The sequence below is a fragment of the Mastacembelus armatus genome, chromosome 24 (assembly GCF_900324485.2).
Source record: "Mastacembelus armatus chromosome 24, fMasArm1.2, whole genome shotgun sequence".
Lineage (NCBI taxonomy): Eukaryota > Metazoa > Chordata > Actinopteri > Synbranchiformes > Mastacembelidae > Mastacembelus > Mastacembelus armatus.
The window spans coordinates 17,262,974-17,287,000 of record NC_046656.1 but is presented as its reverse complement, the minus strand read 5'-3'; the positions used below and the strand labels follow the sequence as shown (position 1 = coordinate 17,287,000).

Here is a 24,027-nt window from a genome sequence, read left to right as displayed (position 1 = left end):
CAGAAAAGCCGTGTTGATGAGAGAGGACCAGCAGCTCTCTGTGCTTCTAGCTGCCCTCCTACTCTGCGCCCTTCAAACCCTCCAGTGAGACCGGGCTCCTTTAACTTTCCTAAGCACTGCATGTGCAAAGAGCCTGGAAAAAATCCTTCTGTCCTCCTATTTCCCACTGTGCAGCTGCTCATCGATCACACTGTGACTGTGGTGTCTGAGCTTTCGTTATTTGTGCGTCGCCGTCAGATCACACGTATAGTTTGGATTTGTGCCACAAGGCGCTTCCTATCATGGTACTCAAACCAAACTAAACCTTAAAACACCAGTAGGCTACTCTAGAACTGCTGTATTATGAAATCGAATCCAATATCCTTCAAGATCCCGAGCACAGCCCCCTTTAATAACTGGCCTATATGTCACCTGTCCTCATTTTGCTGAATAATTGAGGTTATAGATCTTCCAGCTCATGGGCACCAGTGTCTGCCCTCCTGAAGCTACAGCCATGAAATCATTTCTCATGGCCTAAAGGGTTTTGGTGCCAAAATAATAATAGCGTATGCGTTTTCCTTTTCAGAAAACAGAGCTGGAGTTGGACCAGTGTATACAGTACAAATTAATAATGTAATGCAATCAATGATCATTATAGGCCAGTTATCAATATAACAAAACATATAACAAAATATTAAATATTCCAGATGTTCTCACATCTCATTGCGCTTTATGCGTCATACATTTTTTTCGCAAAATCTGATTAAAATGCTCAGTTGAAGTGGATTTAGCCTCCACTACTACACCACTAATTAGTTTTTGGTAGTTGGCAACTTTGCAAGTGTGTCACCCATCCAGGCCAGCTGAGGACAGCACACTCCTGCAGGCCTGTGTTGCATGTGAGTGATGAAGGTCAAGTGTCACTGATGTCTGTGACTTTTTGTTATTGGTAATAAATTGACAGCTCTCCCTCCACGTGAGCTTCAGAGTTATTTGTTTCAAACTTTCAGATTCAATTTTGCTGCAGTGTGGGAGAGAAAAGCCCCCCCCCCCCGCTGTTTGCTCTAATGCAGCTCTCTGTTATTAACCAGCTGTATTTATAGACTGTTCCTGGATTAATTAAGTTACTTTCCATAGTTGAACTTTTAATAGTGTGGCCCATTCAATTAGAAGCTGGTGATGTTTCCACTTACAAAAACTTTCAAAGACTAACTGCACATTTTGGGAAACGTTATTTGTTTAGTTACTGAAAGTTACATAAGAGGATCAATACAACTACAACTCTCATGTCTGTGTGTTGGATATGAAGCTACAGTCAGGAGTCATGTAAAGATTGGAAGCAATGGGAAACAGGTAGCCCAGCTCTAATGAAAGGTAAAAATATGCTGTTATATAATCTGTAGGCTTCTCTAAACTGGAAAAATGACATTGTTGTTTTACACAGATCACATGTGTGGGAATACTTCTTGGCTGAATGCAGTCCTGCCTTATCTGCAACAAAATATTCTACAGCAAGTTGATCAGTGAGATGTAGAAGCGCTGACAGGTGGATTTTGTTAGTTTTGGTGGATTTTGTTCGTTTTGGTGGATTTTGTTAGTTTTGGACACAGCCAGGCTAGTTTCCCCCTGTTCCCAGTCTTTGTCCTAAGCTAAGCTGTTGGCAGTAGCTTTACCAAGCAGGATCAGCATGACAGTGGTAACAATCTTCTCATCTAACAAAACCAAATAGGTATTCCCAAAATGTTGAACCATTCCTGTAACACTTGAGCACATCCTTATTGTCCCATTACAAACACCACGTGTGTGGGGGGATTTTTGAGGCTGCAGAGTTCAGGTTCTTCTTGCTGCTACCCTCCAGGCATACTGCAGATCACCTTAGCTGTCATGAAAACAGATTGGAAAGCTGCTACATCCTCAAAGCCATCTACACTACCTGGTTCAGAAGCCTGAAACAGCATGGACCACTGCTGGCCACTTATGCAAAAACTGAGCAGCATCTAAGGCTCATAGACCTCACACTGCGACACAATCTCCTGTGGACCAAGGTTATGTAAGATCAGGACTGTCCCTGTCAGTATAGTATGAGGCAGACTTCCAAAAACAGTTACCCCATCATTTTCAAGAAGCATCCCAGACGTTGTGCGAAGGCTTGTGGTTAAGCACGGAAGTCGTCGCGGGTTATTAGTCGGAGCTTTCTGAAACTGTCGTCAGGTCTTTATCCTGCAGCTTGGGTCTTCTGTATGCACACACACATACTGTACATATCAACATGTGTGACCCGTGCCCATGCCAAAGGATTAGTCCCCTCCAGGCCTCTGTCCACAGACCAGGCAGGCAATTGCAAAGGAGTGCCAAGGCCTGCTTACAGAGATTTAGCCACTGCTTTACACTCCCTGGCTTGGTCAAACACACACACATGGACTCCTTTGCCTTCTGCAGGACGCAATGAATGGCAGCTGATCTGCAGCAGAGATAATAATGTGTGTGAAGAGTGGTTTTAGCTGCAGGGAAACAGTGAGAGATTGGCTTTGTAGGAGTGTTTTAATGTGGGAAGATATCAAAAGGAGCAGTCAGAGTAATGCAAATGTGTAGTTTCACATAAAGGCCAAAATATGTGTCAGGTCCTTGCACTGCAGATCACTGATGACTTGATTTTTAAGGCTGTTAACAATGAAGAATGTGAGTGTTGCACAACAATTACTGTTTGACTCAGCGCTGCTCCAACTCCATTAAAGCTGTGATGATTCATGTGTTTTATTCACTGGTTAATTTCAGTGTGATTAAGATCGAGTCTTTAAGTGCAGTATGACAGAACTGTGGCACAGTTTACATAATGATTTTATAAGTATGCTAATGTTTTTTTTACTGTGAAATGTGATATTTTATGCTATTATGCTGTTGAATAAGGCAGTGGCTTCATGTACCAAACAATGCGCCGTAGATGTATTTCAGTCACGGCTTTGTATGCAATGGTTATATTCAGAATGAAGCTGAAGATCTTCTCTATGTGACCGAGTAGTGAGTGATTATCAGCTGCTACTAGTTGCTATGGTAGCACATGACTACGGCATGGCAAGGTACAAATTCTGATGTGTGGACTGATGGACTGAAATGATCCATAAAATCCTGGGAAGTTATTCCTACAAACTGGTGAAAAAACTAGTGATGTAGTCACTCCACATTTATGATTCATATGATTCATTGTCCCTTTTATTTAAGTGTCTGAATTCAAAACTAAAATGCTATCCACTATATTATGCCTTCAAAATGACATAGTGAAATGAACAAAATAGTGGCCTTGGCATGGGCACTAGTTTCCGCTAAGAAACAATCTGCATTTTACAGAAAAGTTTCCTTTGTACAAAATGTATATGATGCAAAGTGATGACCAGCTAAAAGAAGAAATGAATTACAGACTGAACCAATGAGTGATTTTGGGCACAGACTCTAGTCAGGTTTCTCATTTACAAACAGATGACAATGTGCCAACCCAATGCCTTGGGTTAGAAAACACCTTTTTATAATGTCAGATTAGCTTAAATAGGGACAGAAGGCAGCTTGTTAGAAATCTGCAAACTTACTGTTTAAATGTGAATTTTGCAGGAATTCTTGCGTTGCACACACTGACTTTTGTAGACAACTCTAAAATGATAAATATTGCAATGAGAGTGATAATGTTAAATGAGGTTGTACACAAATGCCTGTGTGTCCAAAGGCATCAACTGACAGCACAGGTTAAATATAAAAGCACTGAAGCCACCTCCAGCACACAACACAATTAACATTAGCCTGAAAAACTAACATCATGCATTTGCTTGCTGCACAAGTGAAAAGCATTGGTGCACTTATTCTGGCTATTGTATTTTACAACATTAGCATGTACAAAAATCCTGTTCTTTCCTGAAAATATAGTGGACACTGGATATATGCCAGATGTGCTACATTAATGCAAAAACTCCTATTAGAGATTAGGCCTCGTAACTAATACTCTGCTAATTATCTGAAGCAAGTAAACAGATGGAGGGATAAATATCCCCAGCTCTGGAGCTTTTTTTGGCTCAACCTGCCAACTTTCACCAAGCCCACTTCAGTCCGTGGCTGGTAGTAACTGTACGGTACAAGCTTGGACACAGACAAATAAATGCCTCTCTCTGGAGACCAGCTGATTTTACTCCTTACAAAAGCTCCTCAGTCAGCTGCAGGAAAAGTAAAAGATTCAACACGAGTGTTGAGAATTCTGTGGCAGCACCGCAGGTTTATTTGTATGCCTGCTCAGGTGTGAAGAGTAAACAGGGCTGAGAGAAGCAACACAGAGTCTAATCTGTGTATTCGGGAGGCAGCACTCATCTCCTGTACTCCTCTCTTCATCTCACAACATGAAAACTCACCCGTACAGCTGTTGACAACATAAGGCGACTCAGTCAACCTCAGAGAGTCAGCACCAGTGTGAATCATTCAGCGCTTTTACTGCAGAAAACAGTAAGGAAACAGCATATTGATCTCTTTCATATTCAATGCAAACTGATTTATTTCTTTATCTGTCACAAAATCTGTTACATAACACATAAGTAACAGAACTGTGTGAAAGTGGAAGAAGGTGTCACAGTCCAGGGTGTCCTGCTGCCTGAGTTTGCTACATCTGAGAGAGACTTAGCCTTTTGCTGCACACAAATAACTTTCTCATTCAAAGCCAAAGGAAAGTCCAAACAGGCATAGAAACCTTGTCACCTTGCAAAAAACAGTGGAGAGTCCCATTCAGAGTGACCACAGAGGGTATGGCAGCTGAAACATGGAGCCCATTCATTCTAAGGAGATAGCATCAGACCTGCAGAGACAGGCTGCTAAGTGTATATTATACTAATACAGCCAGCAGTACTCTGAAACAGAGGAGAAGTGAGCATGAGTTCTTTTTCTTCATTCAGTAGGAGCTGGGGGTGGAAATTGGGTGCAATAAAGTCAGCGAGCCAGTAGATTTCCCTGCTGTGTGATTTCATCACCCTGCACACCTCCATACTGGACACCAAAGTTACAGGCACCGTGCTGTAGGAGGATGAGTAGGAGTTGTTAATGTCATAATCTTATTATTCATAAGCAGGCACGAGGACTGGATCGTGCTTTTTTATGCAAAACTTTTCAAACATGTTTTTGTAAAAGGGCAGTTGTATATTTTTTTCTGTGGCTCTCAACGAAGCTCAGGGCTTGAGGTTTCTAAATTCAGAAAATTTGAATTACAAACTTTGACATGAAGTATACAAGTCCAGGGCATTTTCCAGGCCAAGGAAAAGGGTAGTTTTATTAGTAATTACAAAGCCAGGCACTTTGTACTGTACCAGATTTTACCAAAGGGGAAAAAGACTTGAGACAAGGTGTTTTTGAGTCTCAATCAAGTTATGTTTTAATTAAAATCACTCATGTCCAAATAATGTTTTTTGGACTCAGTTCTGTCTTGGTGCTTAAATCCACACTATTGTTTCATGTGATTGGACACTGTTTGATGCAGTAAAACCTCCTTTTCATTGTGAAACAAGATTAAGCAGGCTGAATATTTCTGTTGACCAAGGTCTGCAGGCCCCCATCTATACTCGCATGAAGCTAAACGGTCATAGTGCATAGTCACTTCTGTGGATTCACACTCATTGGATGGGCCTCCACTTGTTTTCACATCAACATCAGTCACTGCAGATGATTCAGCCTCATTACACCTCCCTGTGTAATGCCAGCAAGTCGCCTTGAGTTTAGGAGCGATGTCTGCAGGGGTAAACACAGAGAGCTAATGCTCATCATGTTTTCCGAGCTTGAATTAATCATTGACAGGGTCTCCTCACAGCTCTGAAGGTGGTGTCAGCCATGTCACATCAGATAAGGCCACTTCCCTCTGATGTGCTGAGCAGAAAAAGCAGACCAGATAGGTTGCGTTGTGCTGACTGGCTGGAACAACATGTCAGCCTGAATGCAGTTTGCTAAGAGGCTAACACTGCCCTTATCCAAGAGCATGTTTCCCACTACCATTGCCTGCATTGCTTCAAGTTACTGACAACCAACTGGTCAGGTTTGTTTTGCTCTGGGAGGAGAAGAATGTGTTGTTTAGTATCAGGCCAAGCTAAACAATCTCATGTGATCTGCCCTAAATATCCAGTCACACACACATGATCGCTAAATCATCTGCAGAGAGCCAGAGAGCCAGTCAGGATCAGTCCGAGCCAACAAAACGCATTGTTTCATGGCAGCTGCAGTATTGGGCACTGAGAATAATCTGGTAGCGAGTGACTTCACTGATTTGTGCCTGTGAACATTCACACTTTGTGGACAAGTGTTGAGCAGGTTGCATGATAGGATCACCTCCATGACGGTGTAAATCAGGATGTCTTTCTATGTTTATCTTAAAGAGTGGGTGGGCATGAGTGGTTCCATTTCTGAAGGACGGGTACCACAGGGGGATGCTAGTACACAGGGATTACCCATAGAGGGAGGAATTTGGGAAGAGATGAAGTAAAAGCAAGTGAGGGGCTAAAGAGGAAATAATGAGTGGGGAGGCACAAAAACGAATGAAACAGACATATTTTTGAATCTCAGAGGGACAATCTACCTCTTTCCTACCCTCTTTCAGTTTTCATTCTAAGCTAAGCTAATTAACTCACAGCTCTAGCTAATTAATGCTACATTCACCCAACATCAGTAAAATGCAAGAATAGAAGAACCTATTGGAAAAACATCATATTACTGCGTACAGGGAGTTTCTACATATTATTTGGTCTAAGTTGACCACTTTTGCAGTGTTATATATTTTGGTCCTTTGTTAACATGTGAGAGTTGATACAAATAGTACAGTTCCCTTAAAATAACTGAACTGGTTGTATTAGTGTTATATTGTGATTGTGTTTTGTTTTTTGCTGATACTTCTATAGTTCCTAAATCACATTTCTAACAATTCATTTCTGTGTAAAATGTAATGAATTTGTATTTTCTCATAAATGAAGATAAAAGACAACAGTAATATTTAATAAAAGTATGTAAGACTTCCTCTACAGATGTTTTAATGCCTTTATGTCAAAAGACTGCTTTGTATTCATTTACAACCTGTGCTTAAGCCTGTAAAACAACAGTAATGAAGCTCAGAAATATCAGCATTGGGCAGAGTGACAAAATCAAATCACCTGGACATCATAGGATTTTTTGTGCCTTATGCTATGTTTGAATATTGTGAGGTTTCATAGAAATGTGTCCGCTTTTCACATTATTACATTGATGTCATTGGCATTAAGTGGTCTGCTTAGTGAGGAGACCGGGAATTCAAAAGGGATTAAATTCATTCATCCTTCAATCCACACAGATGAATGGATATACACCACCAAGATGCTCCTTTTTAGGTACAGCTCTATGCCAACAGGTACAGAGTGAAAGACAGAGGGATGGTCTCCCTGGAGTCAGGTTATAGATTGATGGTTTGATTTGGTCTGACAGATTGGCAGGGCACTTGTTGAGTGGAGGGCGGATCTCTTGCTGGCCTCCAGGGGGCAGAGAAGCTTCTGTGCCTCAGGCCGACTGCCCTGTGCTCTGGGCTTAGCTGCTCGTTACATTAAAACAGGGGCTTCTGTGACAGAGTCAGCATTATGAAAGCTAAGAGGATTAGCTGATGGACATTTCTGGCGTTGCTGGTCAATTATCAAAATGAAAAGCAGTGACTGGGCAGGGCTGGCATGCTGCGTGGCACAGAAGAGCTCCTCTCTCTCCTCCTCATCTCCACTTTGACTCTCTATCTCTCCCTCAGCTTCTGCCTGTCACAGGTTACTGAAGTTCAGGGGGGAAAAAAAACAAATAAAGGCATCATTGGTGTGCTTCCAAACCTGAAGGTTTGTGTGTGTGTGTGTCGTCTGTGTGAGGCATGGATTAAAAAAGAGCATTTAAATTTTAATGTTTCTAAAGTGCAGAACTGTATGTTATGCAATTGCGTAAAAAGAGGGCCGCACATCAGCCAGTCATCCATGTTAAAGTCTCACTCCTCCAACCATGTGCATGTGATCACCCCATCTCTCCAACCACACACACTGACACACATTGCTTGCTTTTACTGTCCCCTGTGTGTGTGTACCTCCTGTGACTGTTTAACAGGCTATCAGTGTAGGTGGAAGCTCTACCACTGAGCATGTCGTCATACTGTGGGCACGTGTGAGGTTGGAAGCTGGGAAGAGGATTGTTCTGATATATCCATAAAAGTGGTATTTGGCAGCTGGCTGTGTTAAGGATCTACCCATGGGATTCACACAACACCGCAAACTTAATCAACTGAGTCAATGTGCCACCACATTGCTCCGCCAATGCCACCCTGCCTCCAATCCATCCTCAACGCCAGCAACACTCCCTCTTATCGCCCAACTTTCAAATACACCGGCTACACCTCAGTCTATGGGCACAGCAGAGATGAGACTGTATATCCATGTGTGCCTGGAACAGATAAGAAAACAAACTGCTGAACTGTTTCATTTTTTTTTTTTTTCTCTGCCAGAAACAGCCAGGGATGTATTTTTTGTGAGACAGTTGCTGAAATGAAAAAGACATACAGTAATCCCAGCTCACTACACAGCAGGTTAAAATATATTCAATCTCAGTTATCACTTCAGGGACAGTGTCATCTCACCCCTGTATTACAGGGGGAGCTGCTGCATGGGCAGATTTGATATGGGCATTCAGGGGCTGGTTAAACACAGCTGAAAAATGTCTCCATCTGCTGTTATTGCAGTACCTAGTTGACCTGTAGGCAGTAAAGTTTGTGTGGTGATATTATAAAACAGCACATGCAAAACATCACATGTAATATAATGTATGACAGACACTCCGCAAGCTGGGGCTGTAGGCACTGTTCAAAAATAACCACATTTTATGATGAACCTGGAAATATACAGTAAAGAATATGTGACAAGACAAAATACATTTCTCCTCTGCTATGCCATCACATTTGAGTATGAAATACACTTAATGGCCACTTTACTAGGTACAGCTAATTCAATGCAATTTCAACAGCTCTGCCACAAATTCTACCAGAACATATGACCTTAATTCAAATACATGTCTCTGAATTAAGAATTTGTACCAAACATAAACAAACAAAAAAAATTATTATAGGCCTCATAAACACAGACATGATGGCAGAACATCTGATAACTGACTGGATTACACTGTCCCTAATAAAGTAATCAGAGTATATATCACTTGGGTTCTAGTGATATATACTCATATATAACAGTGGAACAAACAAGGAGTGTGCATAACCTTCACTCACAACTGTTCAGTATCTCAATTTACTGCTCACTATAGAAACACTACCATCTAATCTATAGGGAGGAGTGAATAAGTGGAGGGGAGAGGGATTTCAGACACAGTTTAAGAATTGGGTCCTGAATTCAATGCCAACTTAATTGTTGCTGTCATGGTCACATGTTGTTGTTTAATACACCTGCCAAAATACGGAGTTCTGAGACAAACCTTCAACACTGATGCATATTTTAAAAAAAACAAGAACAAAAACAAAACAAACAAACCAAAAAAAAACAAAACAGTTTTAATGACTGAATAGGAGGGAGAACACATCCTCATGTCCACCCAGTGCAGTAGGATGTTACTGTACAGAGGGAGGAGTTTTAGTAGTTTGAGATCTCAAGGTTGTAGAGTCTGTTCACGGAAAAAAAAAAAATGCCTCTCACATTGTGGAGGAAAACTAACAACAAAAATAAATGTTTTCTGGAAAAAAAAAATGTATAAAAGGGTGTACAAGGTTTGCAGTGAAACAGCTGGAGTCTCTCATGGGGCAGAGGTAGTACAAGTGTGGTACACTCTTGTCCTCAGGGTATAGTCTTCCTAAAGGATTGTCTCTGTATTGCCATGGTACATTCTGCTGTGGTGTTTCCTGCTTCTGCTATACCACAGCATACTGCTGATAAAGCAGCTCCCGGATCTTGTAGTAGTCGTCACACAGGCAGCCTTCCAGGCCAATGCGTCCGGCCTCCGTCTGACAAAAAGCACAAAGACGCTCAAGTCATTTAGGTCCTCAAATACCATTCATTACCACTTTGTACCAACATGGTTTCACCTTTAAACACAGATGTACAAGCCCTGTACTGCACACTGCTGACCTATATAAAATATGTTCCCTGTTCATTCCAACAGACCTGGGATCAAAGTGTTTAATGAATCCACAGCAAGATTTCCATGTTAAACAGCACACAGAGACAAATGTGTATATACAGTTTGTTGTTGTAGGCAGGCTTTATATTTCTCTTTGTGTTTAATGTTCAACTTTGGGTTAAATACATTTGATTTTTACAATAAGCAGGTAAATACATCCCACCCTCTCCACTATTAGAAAGCACATGTTTATTGGTCAGGTAATTATACTTTGTAAGGTATGTTTTATGTTTGATATGTTTTGTGAATTCTGATCATTTTTTAAATCACAAGTCGAAAACTTAAAAGGTTTATATACACAAAATTCTATTTATCACTGTGTAGGAAATACCTAGTCCCACTAGTGAATATCACCACTTATCTGCAATTCTAAAAATATGATTAAGGTTTACTGTCAGCCTGTGTTAACAGAATAAAAGCCATTAATATTCAGTATATATGGCCACCTGCTTCTGCCTGTCTCTCTCCAGACTCCAGATAAAGCTTGTGTATTTCCTATAGCATCTAAAACAATTTGCCCACTGCTCTGAAACGCACCACTTGCTCGGCAAGAGCAATCCATCATCAAACAAACGGGGCAGCTCAATGTCTCATAGTACTTTACAACATTACTATGTCTTATATGGACAATTTTCAGCAGCTCAACACTAGATCTGATGGCACACAGGCAACAGAATCTAAGGCAATACATACTCATGTCAATGGAAATGCATTTATTCTGCATCTATATGCTGCAGTGAGGAATTACTCCCCTAAAGCAATCTTTGCAAGTTGCTTCTAAGGCTTTGAATAGTAAAACAGAAGAGCCAAAGACTATATGCAGGAGATATGAGATATGTGCTTGCAATGAACTTCAAAGTTATTAGACATCTAGTCATCAATTATTTTGTACAGGCACATTAATTCAGAATGTTTCTATTTCATTAAAACACTAGCTATATAAACTATGGAACATACAGCATTCAGAAATAAATATGAAAAAAGCTAGTAGCTCTGCATTCTGACTGCATGGTTTGAGGTAAAACCAAGACAGTGCCATATGTCTTCAGTGCTGGCCACTTTCCTTGTTCAGTGCTCAGTGAGCCAGGAGGGCGGACACTCACCCTACGGACAGCTACCATGTTGTTGCATACCAGCACTCCTCCCACAAACTCAGCCTGGATGCCCTCTCTCAGCAGGACCTGCTTGAAATCAGACAGGCGAGGCTCATTGATGAACACCGACTGATGCCCAGGAATCTGGAGGGAAAACAGAGGAACTGCCAGTCAGCCTTGAACTACTTACATGCCCTGGGGACACATACTACCAGAATCACATCATAATATCCCCTCAAGACCTTACTGCATGCAGTTGTCAGTCTTGGCGTCTGGACATTATGCATAATTCAGAATTTGCGAGTTTTAGACTGTTACTTCCAGCTGATGCTCTGTTGCTTCCAAAAACACATTTGACAGGATGCTATGTTCCTTTTTTTTTTTTTTTAACATTCCTCAGTGGTTAAAAAAAACATTGGCATGGCACTGGTTTTGTCTGAAATACAAGTGATAGAAAAAAAACAAAGCCTACCCCAAAAGACAGCGCCTCTGAATTACAGCAATGCACAATGCCCTCTTGATCTCTCTTCCCACTTCTTTTATGAATTATAGGTGGGACACTTCACTAATATGATACTATTGACCTTTGTCACAGTTTATCACACTATGGAAAATCAATTTCACATATAATGCTTTTTTATGATTGACTAAGAAGAGTGCTAAACTGGATATTTAAAGCCAGTACCTAAATGTTTTTGGCTTTTTTCCACCTTTCACTCGGATGTTTGAGTTTGACTGTTCAGAATGATGTTGACAGCAGTAGCCTGTTTTCACATTCCTATGCTAAAGTGGGAAAGTTTATCTGTGCTCAACTTAAATCTGAGTGTACAGTAAGGTGTGTTTCTAGAAGTGTGATTTTCCGACATCACAGTTAGTTTGGAGGCAATTACTGTGCAATACACAATGTGGTGTGAAAACCTGTGCTGAGACCCTGAGCGCACATACACTAAAAATGGACTTTAAGTAGGAGTAGATGAAGGTGTAATTTCATAAATATCTGAGTAATTAAATGTTTCGATCATAAGAAACAATCATTCTAAGCACAGAAGATGGAATTTTTAAGCTTACTAGTTACAGATGCTTATTTGACCCTAAAATACTGACATCACTGCAACAACTTCTCTGCGAGTCTGTCTGTGTTCCCTTACCTCATGTGGAGGCAGAGGCTCCAACGTGGGAATGACATCACTCTCCTCAGACAGCTCCTTCTCATCCTCTCCAAACAGGTTCTTCATAGCACGCTGGGCTGCCACCGCCGTGGCGTTGTGATCAATGCTAAGATCAGGGGCAATGTCCATGGGCAGATCACTGTCCTCACCTTCCTCTTTCACTCCCTCCTCCAGCATCACCCCGGTGTCCACCTTCACTACGCGCATGTCCAGCACGCCATCAATCCACGCTAGCTCCGTGTCTTTGGCTTTGCAGAACTGCAGAGAGCTCACCAACGAGTCTTTCAAGCGCACCTTAATAATTAAACAGGACAGGATGAAAACACTGGCCTATCACAGAAGGGAGTTTTTATAGATTATATTAACTATTGCTAAAAAAACTTATACTGTAATTCAATTCAATTTATTTGTATAGCACCAAATCACAAGACAATCATCTCAAGGCACTTGACAAAAACCCAACAAATACTGTAGCAGTTAACTTCTTGGCTCATCTGCCAAGGGACTGTGGGAAAAAAAAAAAATTACCTGACAAAGATTTAATTTTTAAGATTTACATTTAAGGGATAAACTTTACATACATCGACGTGTAATAGTCAAAAAACCAAATAAACTCTAATTTACTGTGGCTGACCTGGTAGATGTGTGTCTCGCTGGTGGCGTCAACAGTCTCCTGCAGTTTGGGTGTGTACACTTTGATGTCCTTGCTGAAAGCCTTGCAGGACTCAGCCAGGTCCAGGCTGGCTTCTGGGGGCCCGTGAACAATCACCAGCTGTCTGGGCTTCATCTGATTAATAATTTTCTTAATGGAGTCGCCATCAGAGCGACCTTCGTAGTCTATGTATGTTATTCTTGCTCTGTGGAGGAATGAGGACAGGATCAAGCCCTATAACAACAGTGAATTGCCAAAGACCATTTAACACCAGCACAGACAAGATTTCTAGATAGTCTTGTAATATGTCCAGGAAATGTCTGCAGACCAGAAGTAACCTTTTTTTTTAGCTTTGCATTCATGCATTTACAACCATTCATAACTGAACTGTACTGTTGGCCACTGACCAACTATAATGACACTTTGAGGAAGAGGACACCATTACAAATTTGAGCCTGGTTTATTCATCCGCCTGATGCCTGTTTGAGACTGACCTAATTTCAAGGTTTTCCACACTGGAGATGCATTTGGTGGGAACAACAGAAAGATCCTGGTCCATGGGCTCATCACCGTTGGTCAGGCCAGATTCCAATTTGCTTTTCTCCTCCTCTGTGGCCTGCAGTTCAGGAACCAGAAACTCCTCTAGCCTGTGAAAAAGACATACATGGTTTATTGATAACGGCAGAAATTAAAGATAGATGTTTTTTTTATTCCTAAATGTGCCAGTATCACGGTACCTGATGATTTCCCCATACTCATCCCATTTGATCCTTTCTTCATGTGTGGGGAACATTGGGTAAGACTTTTTGGCCTGTTTGAAGAAACTTCCTTTGCGGCTCCCCTCGCCCTTCATCATCAAATCATGGTGTTTGTTTTTTACTGCAGCTGGTTGGTCCAGATCATCATCCATATCACTCTCATCACTGGAGTCCACATCCACCCTGCAAATGCATCCAATAAGCACAAGTGTGTTCCACTTTTCCAAGGGCAGACAACAGATCATTAGCATATTAGAAAGATTTGAAATCTAGACCACATTTACATTTCTGTTGGTTTTTAACATAACATCAGACTGTAAAATGATATAAATTAAGCCTTTAATGCACCCCATACAGACTCACTGAAGTTAGTATCTCTGCCAGGACTTACTCTTTTGCTTGTTCCAGTTTTTTAGCTGTTTCTTTCTTTATTTTCTCCTTTTCAAGGTATTCTTCCAGCTCCTTGCCTTCAAGCTTCACTCTTCTCCTCACCTGTCATAAAAAGATGAGTGAAAGAACGATATGGTGTAAATGACAGACTGACACATATTGTTTTTTCCTTAGTTGGTTGCTCATATGAGACAGAAGCCTCCCATGAGGCAAATGCTGTTCGAATGAATACATTTTCATCACTCTGTCATAGTAAATCAGCAGTGTGACTCTTGGTCTCACCTCCAGATCCAGCATCTTTTCTCCAGGGTTGTCAATAAGGTAGCGGGCCAGGGTTCCAGGTGTGGTGCGGTACGTCAGGATGATGGAGTTTTGAGCGTCTTGGCACCAATGGATAAAGAGTTCTCGGGAAAAGCCAGACTCAAGGTCTGGTTGGCTGCAAAGCACCACCTTGGGGCTGGGCACCCGTGCCAGGTCTGCCAGACTATGGCACAGAGTCAAGTGACGGAATTGGAAAGGGTTGTTTCTCTTGTCCTCAAAACACCTCATGAGCTTGTCACTCATCCACTCCACCTACAAACAAACAAATTATGAAATACAATGTACTGTAATCTATTTCACAGCTATGTTTCTGTACACTCATGTGCATTGTTTGATTCTATAATCTGAACAATCATGCTAAATGAACAAATAAGAAATTATAACAAAGTATGAAAAGGAGCGATTGATACCTGGGACTTAGAGAATTCCACCACATTGTAGCTCACATTGTTCAGCAAAGCTAGTGGGTAAACTCCCAGCCCAGCATCCTTTGTCCTCCAAATCTGATCCAGGAGCTGCGCCAGCTCCAGCACACGGCCAGCAGTATCCACAGCAATAAGGACATTACCATCACCACGAAGGGTCTCCATTACATTGGCTGAGTAAGAATAAATGAATATTAATCATAATAAATCTTTTCAGCCAGTACTTTTTAATTTTGTTATTTTGTTTTTCACACATCAAAGAATGCATGCATGTCAAAGAGGACACTGCATTACACTATATTTACTAGTCCTGTGTAGATTACTTACTCAAAAGCTGTTCATCTCTTTGTTTGCGACGAGGCTGTACATATGTAGCATTGAAGGAGTCTGTAATAAGTAAGGAAGGACGGCTAATGCTCTCCAAAGTACAGCCGTTCAGGTGGCTAGCGTGGGAAAACAGAGTAAATCATGGCATTAACAAAAATACAAAGAAAAAAAAAAAAAAAGAAAAAAAAAACTTTATATACATGTGTGGTCTGTGCTTACATCTCTCTCTTATGATTGAAGTCCACAGCATAAACAACCTCCTCCTCCCCATCCTTCACAATTTTCCAAATAGTCCCTCCAATCATGTGACCAGCTGGAAGCGGTGTGATGGAGAGACCATGACCTTTCCCTGTTGGGCAAAAAGAAAGACACAAAATACTACTGTTATCTGTAGTAAAATACTGTGATTCCTGACTTACAGGGGGATCTGCAGCCAACTTACCTTTCAGGTTGACTATCTGAGAATATTTCAGCTGCTGGATTTTATCAAATGCAGCATCAACATCATCCAGGGTGAATAGTGTGAAATCTTCACTGTTGTTCCGAGACTAAGAAAATTAAGAACAATGGCAGTCATACAGTCAAGCTCTAATTATATATACATATCAATGCATGACATTTCTCACAGCTGCTTCTTACCTGATAAAGATCATACATGAACATCTGACCCATCTTATAGACAGGAATTGTAGCATAGATAGTACAGTTTAGACCAAGTTTGCCCACTGCATATGGTAGAGCTCCCAGGTGTATGGGGTCAGGGTGGGAGAGGAGCACAGCATCGACCTGGTGAACATATCTGAGGAGGACAAATGACAATATCGTGCAAATGAGATACAATGAGATCAAGGAGAAGCCTTTGCATGTTCTACCTGACACAAATGCCTAAAATGCACAAGTGTGTAAGTTATATCTTCTGGGCTGGCAGAAAAGGCCCAGGTACATGAGCGCTGTGCTCGCTGGCTGCCCTGCAGATCAGCAGATTAATGCCTTAAACATAATACAGGCAGCAGCAGGAGAGAGCGTGTGGAGAGTCATGAAAAGTGGAGTGATATAGGCTGTCTTTGGCTGGTTGAACCCAAGTTTGCTGACACATTTTGGACCATTTTCAGAGGCTGTATTGTGTTTTACTGTGCATGCTGGCAGCTTTTTACGTCAGCGAGGTTCACAGTCTGAGGAGGTTAGTTGATCCTCAATCTGGGTGAAACTGGTGTAAAGATGTTGGATGAACTTTACCGTTTCATAGCATCGATAATGTCCATTGAGAAGTTCTCATCCCAGCCACAGTCCAGCAGGAAGCGGAATTCATCCACTTGCAGCAGGTAACAGAGGGCCGACTCCTCCTGAACACCTGACACGGCTGTTAGCTTGATAATGGACGTCATTGTTTTTTCTCCAGTGTTCTTTTTCTTCAATTATCACGCTGAAAGTACAAGTAGATCAATATTAGCTACACAATACAAATCCCGCTAACAAACACGACCCGCCATGTTAAATGTTGGGGTTCAAACTCAGCCAGTTCTGTCACTTTATCCTACAGAGAAAACAGGCAAAACGACAGCCTTAGATAAATGCTAAATAAATAAACTGAAACGGAACAGTTAATGGTATGTTGTTGGCTAAGTTAGCTCATACAAAAGTCTGTCTGTTTAGCATGCTAGCTATATTTTAACTAAGTGACTTCAATCCCAAACGAAACGTGCAACATACCATTAAATATGAAACCACATAAATCTTCACACTTTGGAACAGAAGTACAATTGTTTGTGTTTCTATAGGTCCGGCATTACGATAGTTTGGCTAACGCTTTTGAATACACACTTGCTAGCAGACATGTTTGCCGCTGCATCATGTGTGAAAGGCCAATGGACCGTACCAAGTATGGCGGTGTTGATTTTAAAGAAGTCTTTTAGTTTTAGTACCAAAGCACCAAATGCTATTTTTACCATGCTGCCTTACATTACAATATATTTATGTTTATATCCTGGTTTCATATTTTGTAACTGACACAATAACCACCACAAGGATTACTATATAAATAATGTTTTATTGTGACTACGAACATATCTGCGAAGTTGGTAGAGTCCAATGTCCTCTACCAGTCGAATGAAGACCTGAAGGCGACAGTTTTTGGTGTAAACACAAGGTAATATTAAGACATTTAAACACCGTGTCGCTGTATGGTCTGACTTATTGTGTCGTCACATGTTTACTGTGCCAGAGACGAAGTCATTATTTAGTAGAGAAACTATTCTCAACGGAAATCTGTCATGCAATGCTGTTGCTAATGCTAGCTAGCTAACCCTGAGCTAGCTACGCACTACTAGCTGTGGTGGTTACTCTATTCATGTCATTTATTTAATGTGTAAACAGCGTGTGGGTTATCTAGACAGCATTTTAGCTGTGTTTTCTGGGTATCTGCGATGTAATGTATAATGCAAGTAATAGTAGATGATATCCGAATGTTATATCATGTGGGTAATTCAGTGCAAACTTATGCTATTTACATTTCCTTTCATTGTAATCGACGACTGATTAACACAAAGGTGTCATGATTGCATCGCTTGTAAGGACAAAGTGGCAGCCTCAGTCATTTAGCATTGGTGCAAATATGAAGATAGACCTATTGGATCCGAGAATAAAATTAAATCCATAGAATTAATATTGCAATATGTCCACTGCTTGTTTCTGCAGGAACCATGGTCAACTTTGTAGCACTTGCACGTGAGCACTGGGTGAACATTTTGGTGCCCATGGGCTTTGTGATTGGATATTACCTTGACAGGAAACAGGACCAGAAGCTGACAGCTTTCAGGAACAAAAGTGTTTTGTACAGCAGGTAAGCAGATGAATCTGTCCAACTACTTGTAAAAGGAGAACAGGCCACTTAAGGATTTCATGGGGCCGTCTTTGCTACTGTAAACCTACAGTTTAGATTTATGACTATTCAGTATAGGTGTTTTAGTCTAGTCTGCTTATCAGTACACACAGATGCAGTGAACTATCAATAGCTCAATACATAATCACTTTACTTTAGTAAACACAACCAAATGCTTAAGACATCTATGAGGTGATAACTATTTCATAGAACAGTGCCAAATAGCTGATTACAGTTTCCTAATATTGTGATGTGTGTGAAACTGTAAAAATGCTGGGTTGTAACAACTACATTTTCACACCAGTGGTTATCTAATGTCATCTAACTCACATATTATTCAACTTTTAATTTCTCTTTTCTGTAGGGAGCTAAAGCCTGGTGAGGAAGTGACCTGGAAATAGACTACTACCCCTACCTGGATATGTGTCCTGTGAATGACTGATCAAATCAGAATATTTAAGAAGTTTCCTGTACCACTGCTTTTGATTTGTGTCAATCAACAATAAACATGTCCTTTCTCATCAAAGACTTTTGATTCTTCCTGGTTCTTTTAGTTGCATAACACAACAATTTGAAAAAAAAAAAAAAACAGATACGGAACAGCAAACCAGTTTATATGTGTCTTCAACCTGAACAACAAAGTACAATGAATGAAGTCTCAGTGGACAAGAAGTGTTTTGCATCATATTTTGTTTGAAGGCATTTGCAGTGTACACGTGTTGTCAGCTTGACTTAGGAATCTGTGGTCACTACAGAGGTTCTGCTGTGTGGATAATCCCCCTCTCAAAAAGCCGCTCAGCTAAAGCAACCTGGGGAAAAAAATACCAACACCATGAGACCCACTCAAACTTCAGAAACACAGGGTTATATAATGCCCCTTGGGCTATTTAGACTAGGATGATAAGGATGTGAGCAAATGTTTCCATCCAATCAACCCAAACAAAATGTCACAAGACCTGTCAATCCCCAAGAGCATGATTCCATACAACACATAAAATGGTAGTTTATCACAGCTATAGATCTTAAAAAAAAAAAAAAAAAGGTACCTTGGCCTCTGCAGCATCACATGGGAAGCTTTCCACTGTCACATATTTGGGATATGAATGGATCAGAAACTCAACTGCATCTGTGTGCTAAAAGAAAAACAATTATGAAGTTGTGTCAACATCATTAAGACACTGTACATGAGATTTAAGCAGTTCTTCCATTCTCTACCTCTGGCTTGATTTCGAAACTCTTGAGCTCCTCTTTGTGGTAAACTCTGGAGTTTTCTGTTGTGTAGTACAAATGCACAGCTTCACCATCACTGCATAACCTGGCAAGAGACAAAGCTTATAAGCTAAATACTGATACATGTTTACATATCTGCTTTATTGGTTTACTGAAGCCTAAAACATTTTGAATAGCCATTTCGCAAAGTGCTTGCTCATAAGGGATTTATTGGGTTTTTTGTAAAGTGCCTTGAGATTAGTGCATTGTGATTTGGCGTTATACAAATAAAACTGAATTAAACTTCCACACCTGCCTGAGGTAAATGTGTTGTGATAGGCATAAAATGCTTGTATTACCTGGCGCACCCAGCACGGAGGATCCTGACTCGGGTTTGGGTATTTATCTGTGCACCCACATCCTTTACTTGTCCTCGCTCCCACCTGGTAGGTGCTCCCTGAACGGTGCTGGCCAATTCCTCTGTATAAGATGGAGTGAATGTGTTTGACAGAAGCATAATATCCCAAAGCTGGGATCACTCATTCACAGGACATCCTACAAACTTTAAAACATACTTTTGTGCCAGAAAATTTTCTGCTTTCCAGCTGCACTGAATGGAGCAAACTGGAAACAAGATGATTACAGACTGGTGTATTCGTCACATACCTGAAGTCAGCATGGGAGGCAGGCAGTTGTGGAGGAAGTCCCTGGCTTTCTGATCTACAGCAGCGTCAACCGGAGCATAATTTGGTAGCTTCTTCATCAGGCGTTCAATTTGTGAGAAGAATTTTGTCCTGCGTGGGTCATCCTACATAATGAGAACTTGGGAGTGTTGGTGGCTGATTTGGTGAAAAGACAGGGATGGTGATCAGAAGTGATGAATAAAAGAACAGGTTATTCACCTTGTCAGAATTCTGTACTCCCATGTATGTCAGGTAGTCCAGAGGTAAGCCCTGTCTGAACTCCACATCCTCCTCCATTGCTATTTCCAATGCTGCCGGTACCACCTGAAAAGAGCAAAAGAGCAAAGGTTGTTTATCACATTTTTTTAAAAAAATCTAGGATCCATACTAGAGTTAATTCATATGTTCTTTCATTTTGTAGTTGCATATATTTTCACATTAGAGTAGATGACGGGCATCTAACATCTAAAACAGTCAACCGGACAGTTAACTCTGAACTACAATTTCAATCATACCCCACAGAGCTCATATATATTTTAAGTAGGGACCAGACTGTTTTTACCTTCTGTAGCAAATCCCCCCAGCTGTTCTTCTGGTAAGAGGAGATGGTTATGTGCAGGGAGTAAGCATCTGGGAGGCAGTTACCCTGGTGGATGAATCCTCTGGGAAAGTAGAGGAGATCTCCAGCTTCTAGCACCACTTCTAAGATTGGCTTCCCAATGTCTGCCTGACTGAAATTTGCTAAAGAGGAAATGCAACCTGTCTGAGAAAAGTCTGTAGCACAGTTTATCTACTCCAAAAAGAGAACAGTAGCACATCATCAAATATTGAAATATGTTTGTATAATGAGTAACTTTTTCCTGTACAAGTGTTTAAAGTCAATAACATCAGCATTCTGCAATAAATCCAAATAAACCAATATTTATTTATTTATTTATTATTTATTTATTTTACTCACGACTTGATAGAACAGGCAAGACTTCATCTTCTGTCCTAAAAAAAAAAAAACAACTTCAATGTATTTTTCAGTATTGATCTCACATTAAATAAAAACTGTACAAAAAAAATATATATACTAAAAAAAAAAAAGCATAAAAGATATTTTAGCACTTCGGGCTTACACCTTTTTAGCAAAACCTTTTAGCTACTTAATGCAGATGCTTAGTGCACATTACTTGATGTTCAATTTCAGATGTTCAAATGTTAAAAATTGTCAGTTTGTTTTATTTTTGTCCATTTGTATGAGGTCAACATAACGGGTGAGGTTAACTTGGTGCTTCCACACTGAATCTCACCGTGGGTTATACACTCTCCAGTGTTTTTTCCCCTCCAGCTGAACCACAAATGCCTCAATGTCGTCATAATGTGGAGCAAATCCCTGTGTTCCAGGTGGTGTCAGGTATCTAGTGAAGGAAAACACAGATTAAATATTCAAAAAAACTAAAATAGTATACTTAAATGTTTGTTTGTTTTTTTGCCTAAAATATTTACACATTTGCTCCTGCCATGCTGCCAAATTGCTCTTGGAGTATGGACAGCACATTCCATACAGTGGAGGAGAACGCCTGGGGATTCAGCATTCGAATGGAGCAGCCACTCTGGGAAATGGAATATGATTATAAATACTAATCTGCAATAAAAGCTCTGTGCAGATGGTGCACTGATATCATTAATGCACTAAACATAAAACGCCTTCTATCTTGCAGCAGAAATATTAAATTAATAAACTGCTTCATACATAAACATACATCTAACTCCTTCTTAATGAAGGTGGACTTGAAAATTTTTAAAGTGAAAAAACATTTTAATGATCCCCACAGAGAAATCTGCTAATTTGCAAAGGCCCAATTATAAGAGTTGTAATCAGGACTATAAAAATAAATAAATTCTGTAATCCTGCATTAGAAATGATGACCTATTGTATACATACTAATCAGACGCCTATATTATGTATCCCCTTTACCTCATAGAAGTCCCACACAGTGTATGGCAGAGCTCTCCCTGGAGGATTGTGTGTCTCCCTCTTGCCATTAGTGTAGCTAGTGACATCCAGGTTCACTCCATACTGAACATCCTCCTTAAATTAAACAACGTGAACACATATGCTATGAAACTTTTCAGTATATAAACAATATCATGCAGAAAACAAAATCTTACAGTTAACTCATGAACAGGTAACAGACCAAACATAAAGAAGTATCTAAAGACCAATAAACATAAAAAGTACAAATAACATACAAAAAATAAATAAATAACTGGTTCATTTCCACAACAAAAGCAGGAATATTAATTCCTGTTATCTTTCTTTCTTTATAGAAATTTAAAATAAGACAAAACATCCAGATATTGTGGTGGGCACATTTGAAAGATCTGTAGATAGGGAAACAGCACATAAATGCAGGATGGGTGAATGTCTAAATGACTCAGATCCCTACCTCTCTTAATATGCGTTCAAACTTTGCTGTGGAGAACAGCTCCTTGTAGTAATGTGGATTCTTTCGTTGAACAAGAATGGGCTTCTTTTCCCATGTGTCCCTTGTAGAGGGAAAATATATATATAATCTGTCACTGATGCAACAAAAACATTAAACCCTACTTTTAATTTAAAGTCTTCAATAAATGACATCTCCAAATTGTGAATTTGTTAAACTTGGACAGGCAGACAAATTCACTTTCACAGAGCTCTGGAGGGAAAGAATGTTCTGACAATTTATCTACAGTCCTACACCTCGACAGAAACCAGCCAACACACATATCTTTACCTGAAGAAGGCTTTGGCAGGGATGGGGCTGATGAGCCACTGGAACAGTTTGTTTGCTCTCTCCCTGCTGTTGTTGACTGTTGCCAGATCAGCCAGCAAACTATCGAGAGTATCGTCATCTCCATTTACACATTCCTCTTCACGCTTTTGAAACATGCAGATGCAATGTCAGTGTAAAAATGTAAAGATCAGAACAAACAATGAAACTGACACTATTGTAACTGAGAGGTAGGTTGACATTCAGATGAACAAATCGTAACTTTTTACAGATGTGCTCATGAACATAGCAGCCCCTGGCACGACCTTTGGATCTGTGCAACAGTAACACGCTCACTTCTGTACTTTTCTTACAACTCACCTCTTTTTGTGCAGACTTTGGAAGCTTCTTTCGCATTTTCTTCCTTTCAGACTTTATTTGAAATTTAGCTGTGTTTACTTTTATGGCCTCATCCTCCTTTTCGTTTTTCTTTTTCTTCTTAGCTTTCACCTACAAAAACAAACAAAATAACAAGAAAACAGCTTTTACATTTTTATTGCTGCTTTTTGCCCTCTTTTCTTGTAATTAACTAGGTTGCTACCAGGAGGACTGTGATGATTTCAGCAGCCTACTGTTCCTCCTGCAACTGTGCCACACAAACTGGCAGTAAATCAAAGCGATAATATAACAGGTATTTTTAGCGTATCATTTTAATACTGTCTACCTGCAGTGAAGGCTTCTTAGCAGGAGGAGGAAAGTCTGTTGACAACGTTTTATACAAAGAAAAAGCTGACATGCGTTTCCTCTCCATTTTTTCTGCAGATGCGTCATCACCCCGCGACTGCTGGAGCATCTTTTTCTACAATTATTTAAGTTCGTTTTCTCCCTAATGGACTCATTACCGCCACCCATGGCTCTCCAGTATGAGCGACCAAGCAGTTAAAAGTACAAGGACATAGGCCCTACTGAAATATTTGATTACAAATTCAATATAACATTGAAAATTCAAACGTGTATAAGAAAAAACACATATATTTAAAATAAAAGGACAAATTAACTCTCAACTAAGTAATTTACTAAATAAATTATTTAAAGATGATGGCATTCTTGCGAGGTCTATATATTTGTCTGTATTCAACATTGTTTTCTTTACTTATGTTTTCATGTCCTTTTTGTCTTAAATCTACAAATAATTTCATTAACCCAGTTTATCTAACGTTGGATA

General features: G+C 40.2%; 3 protein-coding genes across 4 annotated transcripts; 1 reads left to right on the top strand and 2 right to left on the bottom strand.

Moving 5' to 3' along the window:
• Positions 1-8,831: 8,831 nt before the first annotated feature.
• Positions 8,832-17,151, bottom strand: cpsf2 (cleavage and polyadenylation specific factor 2). Of its 2 annotated transcripts, XM_026319224.1 has the most exons (15): positions 17,005-17,151; positions 16,531-16,717; positions 15,934-16,093; positions 15,737-15,842; positions 15,514-15,643; positions 15,295-15,410; positions 14,953-15,140; positions 14,504-14,794; positions 14,223-14,323; positions 13,811-14,014; positions 13,568-13,720; positions 13,056-13,278; positions 12,401-12,715; positions 11,262-11,396; positions 9,890-9,982 (listed from the first exon to the last, which is right to left on the bottom strand). In XM_026319224.1, exons 2-15 carry the CDS (start codon positions 16,677-16,679, stop codon positions 9,890-9,892), a joined length of 2,364 nt encoding a protein of 787 aa, XP_026175009.1. In that variant the 5' UTR covers positions 16,680-16,717; positions 17,005-17,151. The 2 variants fall into 2 exon arrangements, with proteins under 2 accessions (XP_026175008.1, XP_026175009.1); XM_026319223.1 differs by lacking the exon at positions 17,005-17,151 and having other exon boundaries at positions 8,832-9,982; positions 16,531-16,679.
• A 159-nt stretch (positions 17,152-17,310) lies between these two features.
• On the top strand, positions 17,311-18,689 carry ndufb1 (NADH:ubiquinone oxidoreductase subunit B1). Its single transcript, XM_026317984.2, has 3 exons — positions 17,311-17,440; positions 17,989-18,133; positions 18,537-18,689. Exons 2-3 carry the CDS (start codon positions 17,994-17,996, stop codon positions 18,571-18,573), a joined length of 177 nt encoding a protein of 58 aa, XP_026173769.1. The 5' UTR covers positions 17,311-17,440; positions 17,989-17,993; the 3' UTR covers positions 18,574-18,689.
• Positions 18,690-18,765: 76 nt separating this feature from the next.
• On the bottom strand, positions 18,766-23,649 carry riox1 (ribosomal oxygenase 1). The gene is made up of 15 exons (XM_026317982.1): positions 23,527-23,649; positions 23,184-23,312; positions 22,827-22,969; positions 22,500-22,599; positions 22,028-22,141; positions 21,556-21,662; positions 21,360-21,467; positions 21,023-21,057; positions 20,627-20,805; positions 20,284-20,388; positions 20,048-20,189; positions 19,741-19,861; positions 19,388-19,487; positions 19,219-19,305; positions 18,766-18,981 (listed from the first exon to the last, which is right to left on the bottom strand). The coding sequence occupies exons 1-15, from the start codon at positions 23,611-23,613 to the stop codon at positions 18,922-18,924; spliced, it is 1,617 nt and encodes a 538-aa protein (XP_026173767.1). The 5' UTR covers positions 23,614-23,649; the 3' UTR covers positions 18,766-18,921.
• Between the last annotated feature and the right edge of the window lie 378 nt (positions 23,650-24,027).

What these genes read in the sequence shown, in the direction of transcription:
- cpsf2 (XM_026319224.1), bottom strand. Translation starts at nt 16,679, where the DNA reads ATGACGTCCATTATCAAGCTAACAGCCGTGTCAGGTGTTCAGGAGGAG. An exon ending in TCATGTATGATCTTTATCAG is followed by an intron (nt 15,843 to 15,933) that starts GTAAGAAGCAGC and finishes TAATTTTCTTAG; the next exon opens with TCTCGGAACAACAGTGAAGA. An exon ending in GAGTATGGGGAAATCATCAG is followed by an intron (nt 13,721 to 13,810) that starts GTACCGTGATAC and finishes TCTTTTTCACAG; the next exon opens with GCTAGAGGAGTTTCTGGTTC.
- ndufb1 (XM_026317984.2), top strand. Translation starts at nt 17,994, where the DNA reads ATGGTCAACTTTGTAGCACTTGCACGTGAGCACTGGGTGAACATTTTG. An exon ending in AAAAGTGTTTTGTACAGCAG is followed by an intron (nt 18,134 to 18,536) that starts GTAAGCAGATGA and finishes TCTTTTCTGTAG; the next exon opens with GGAGCTAAAGCCTGGTGAGG.
- riox1 (XM_026317982.1), bottom strand. Translation starts at nt 23,613, where the DNA reads ATGGAGAGGAAACGCATGTCAGCTTTTTCTTTGTATAAAACGTTGTCA. An exon ending in TTGAACGCATATTAAGAGAG is followed by an intron (nt 22,142 to 22,499) that starts GTAGGGATCTGA and finishes GTTTAATTTAAG; the next exon opens with GAGGATGTTCAGTATGGAGT. An exon ending in CTTGCCTGTTCTATCAAGTC is followed by an intron (nt 20,806 to 21,022) that starts GTGAGTAAAATA and finishes TTTCCTCTTTAG; the next exon opens with CAAATTTCAGTCAGGCAGAC.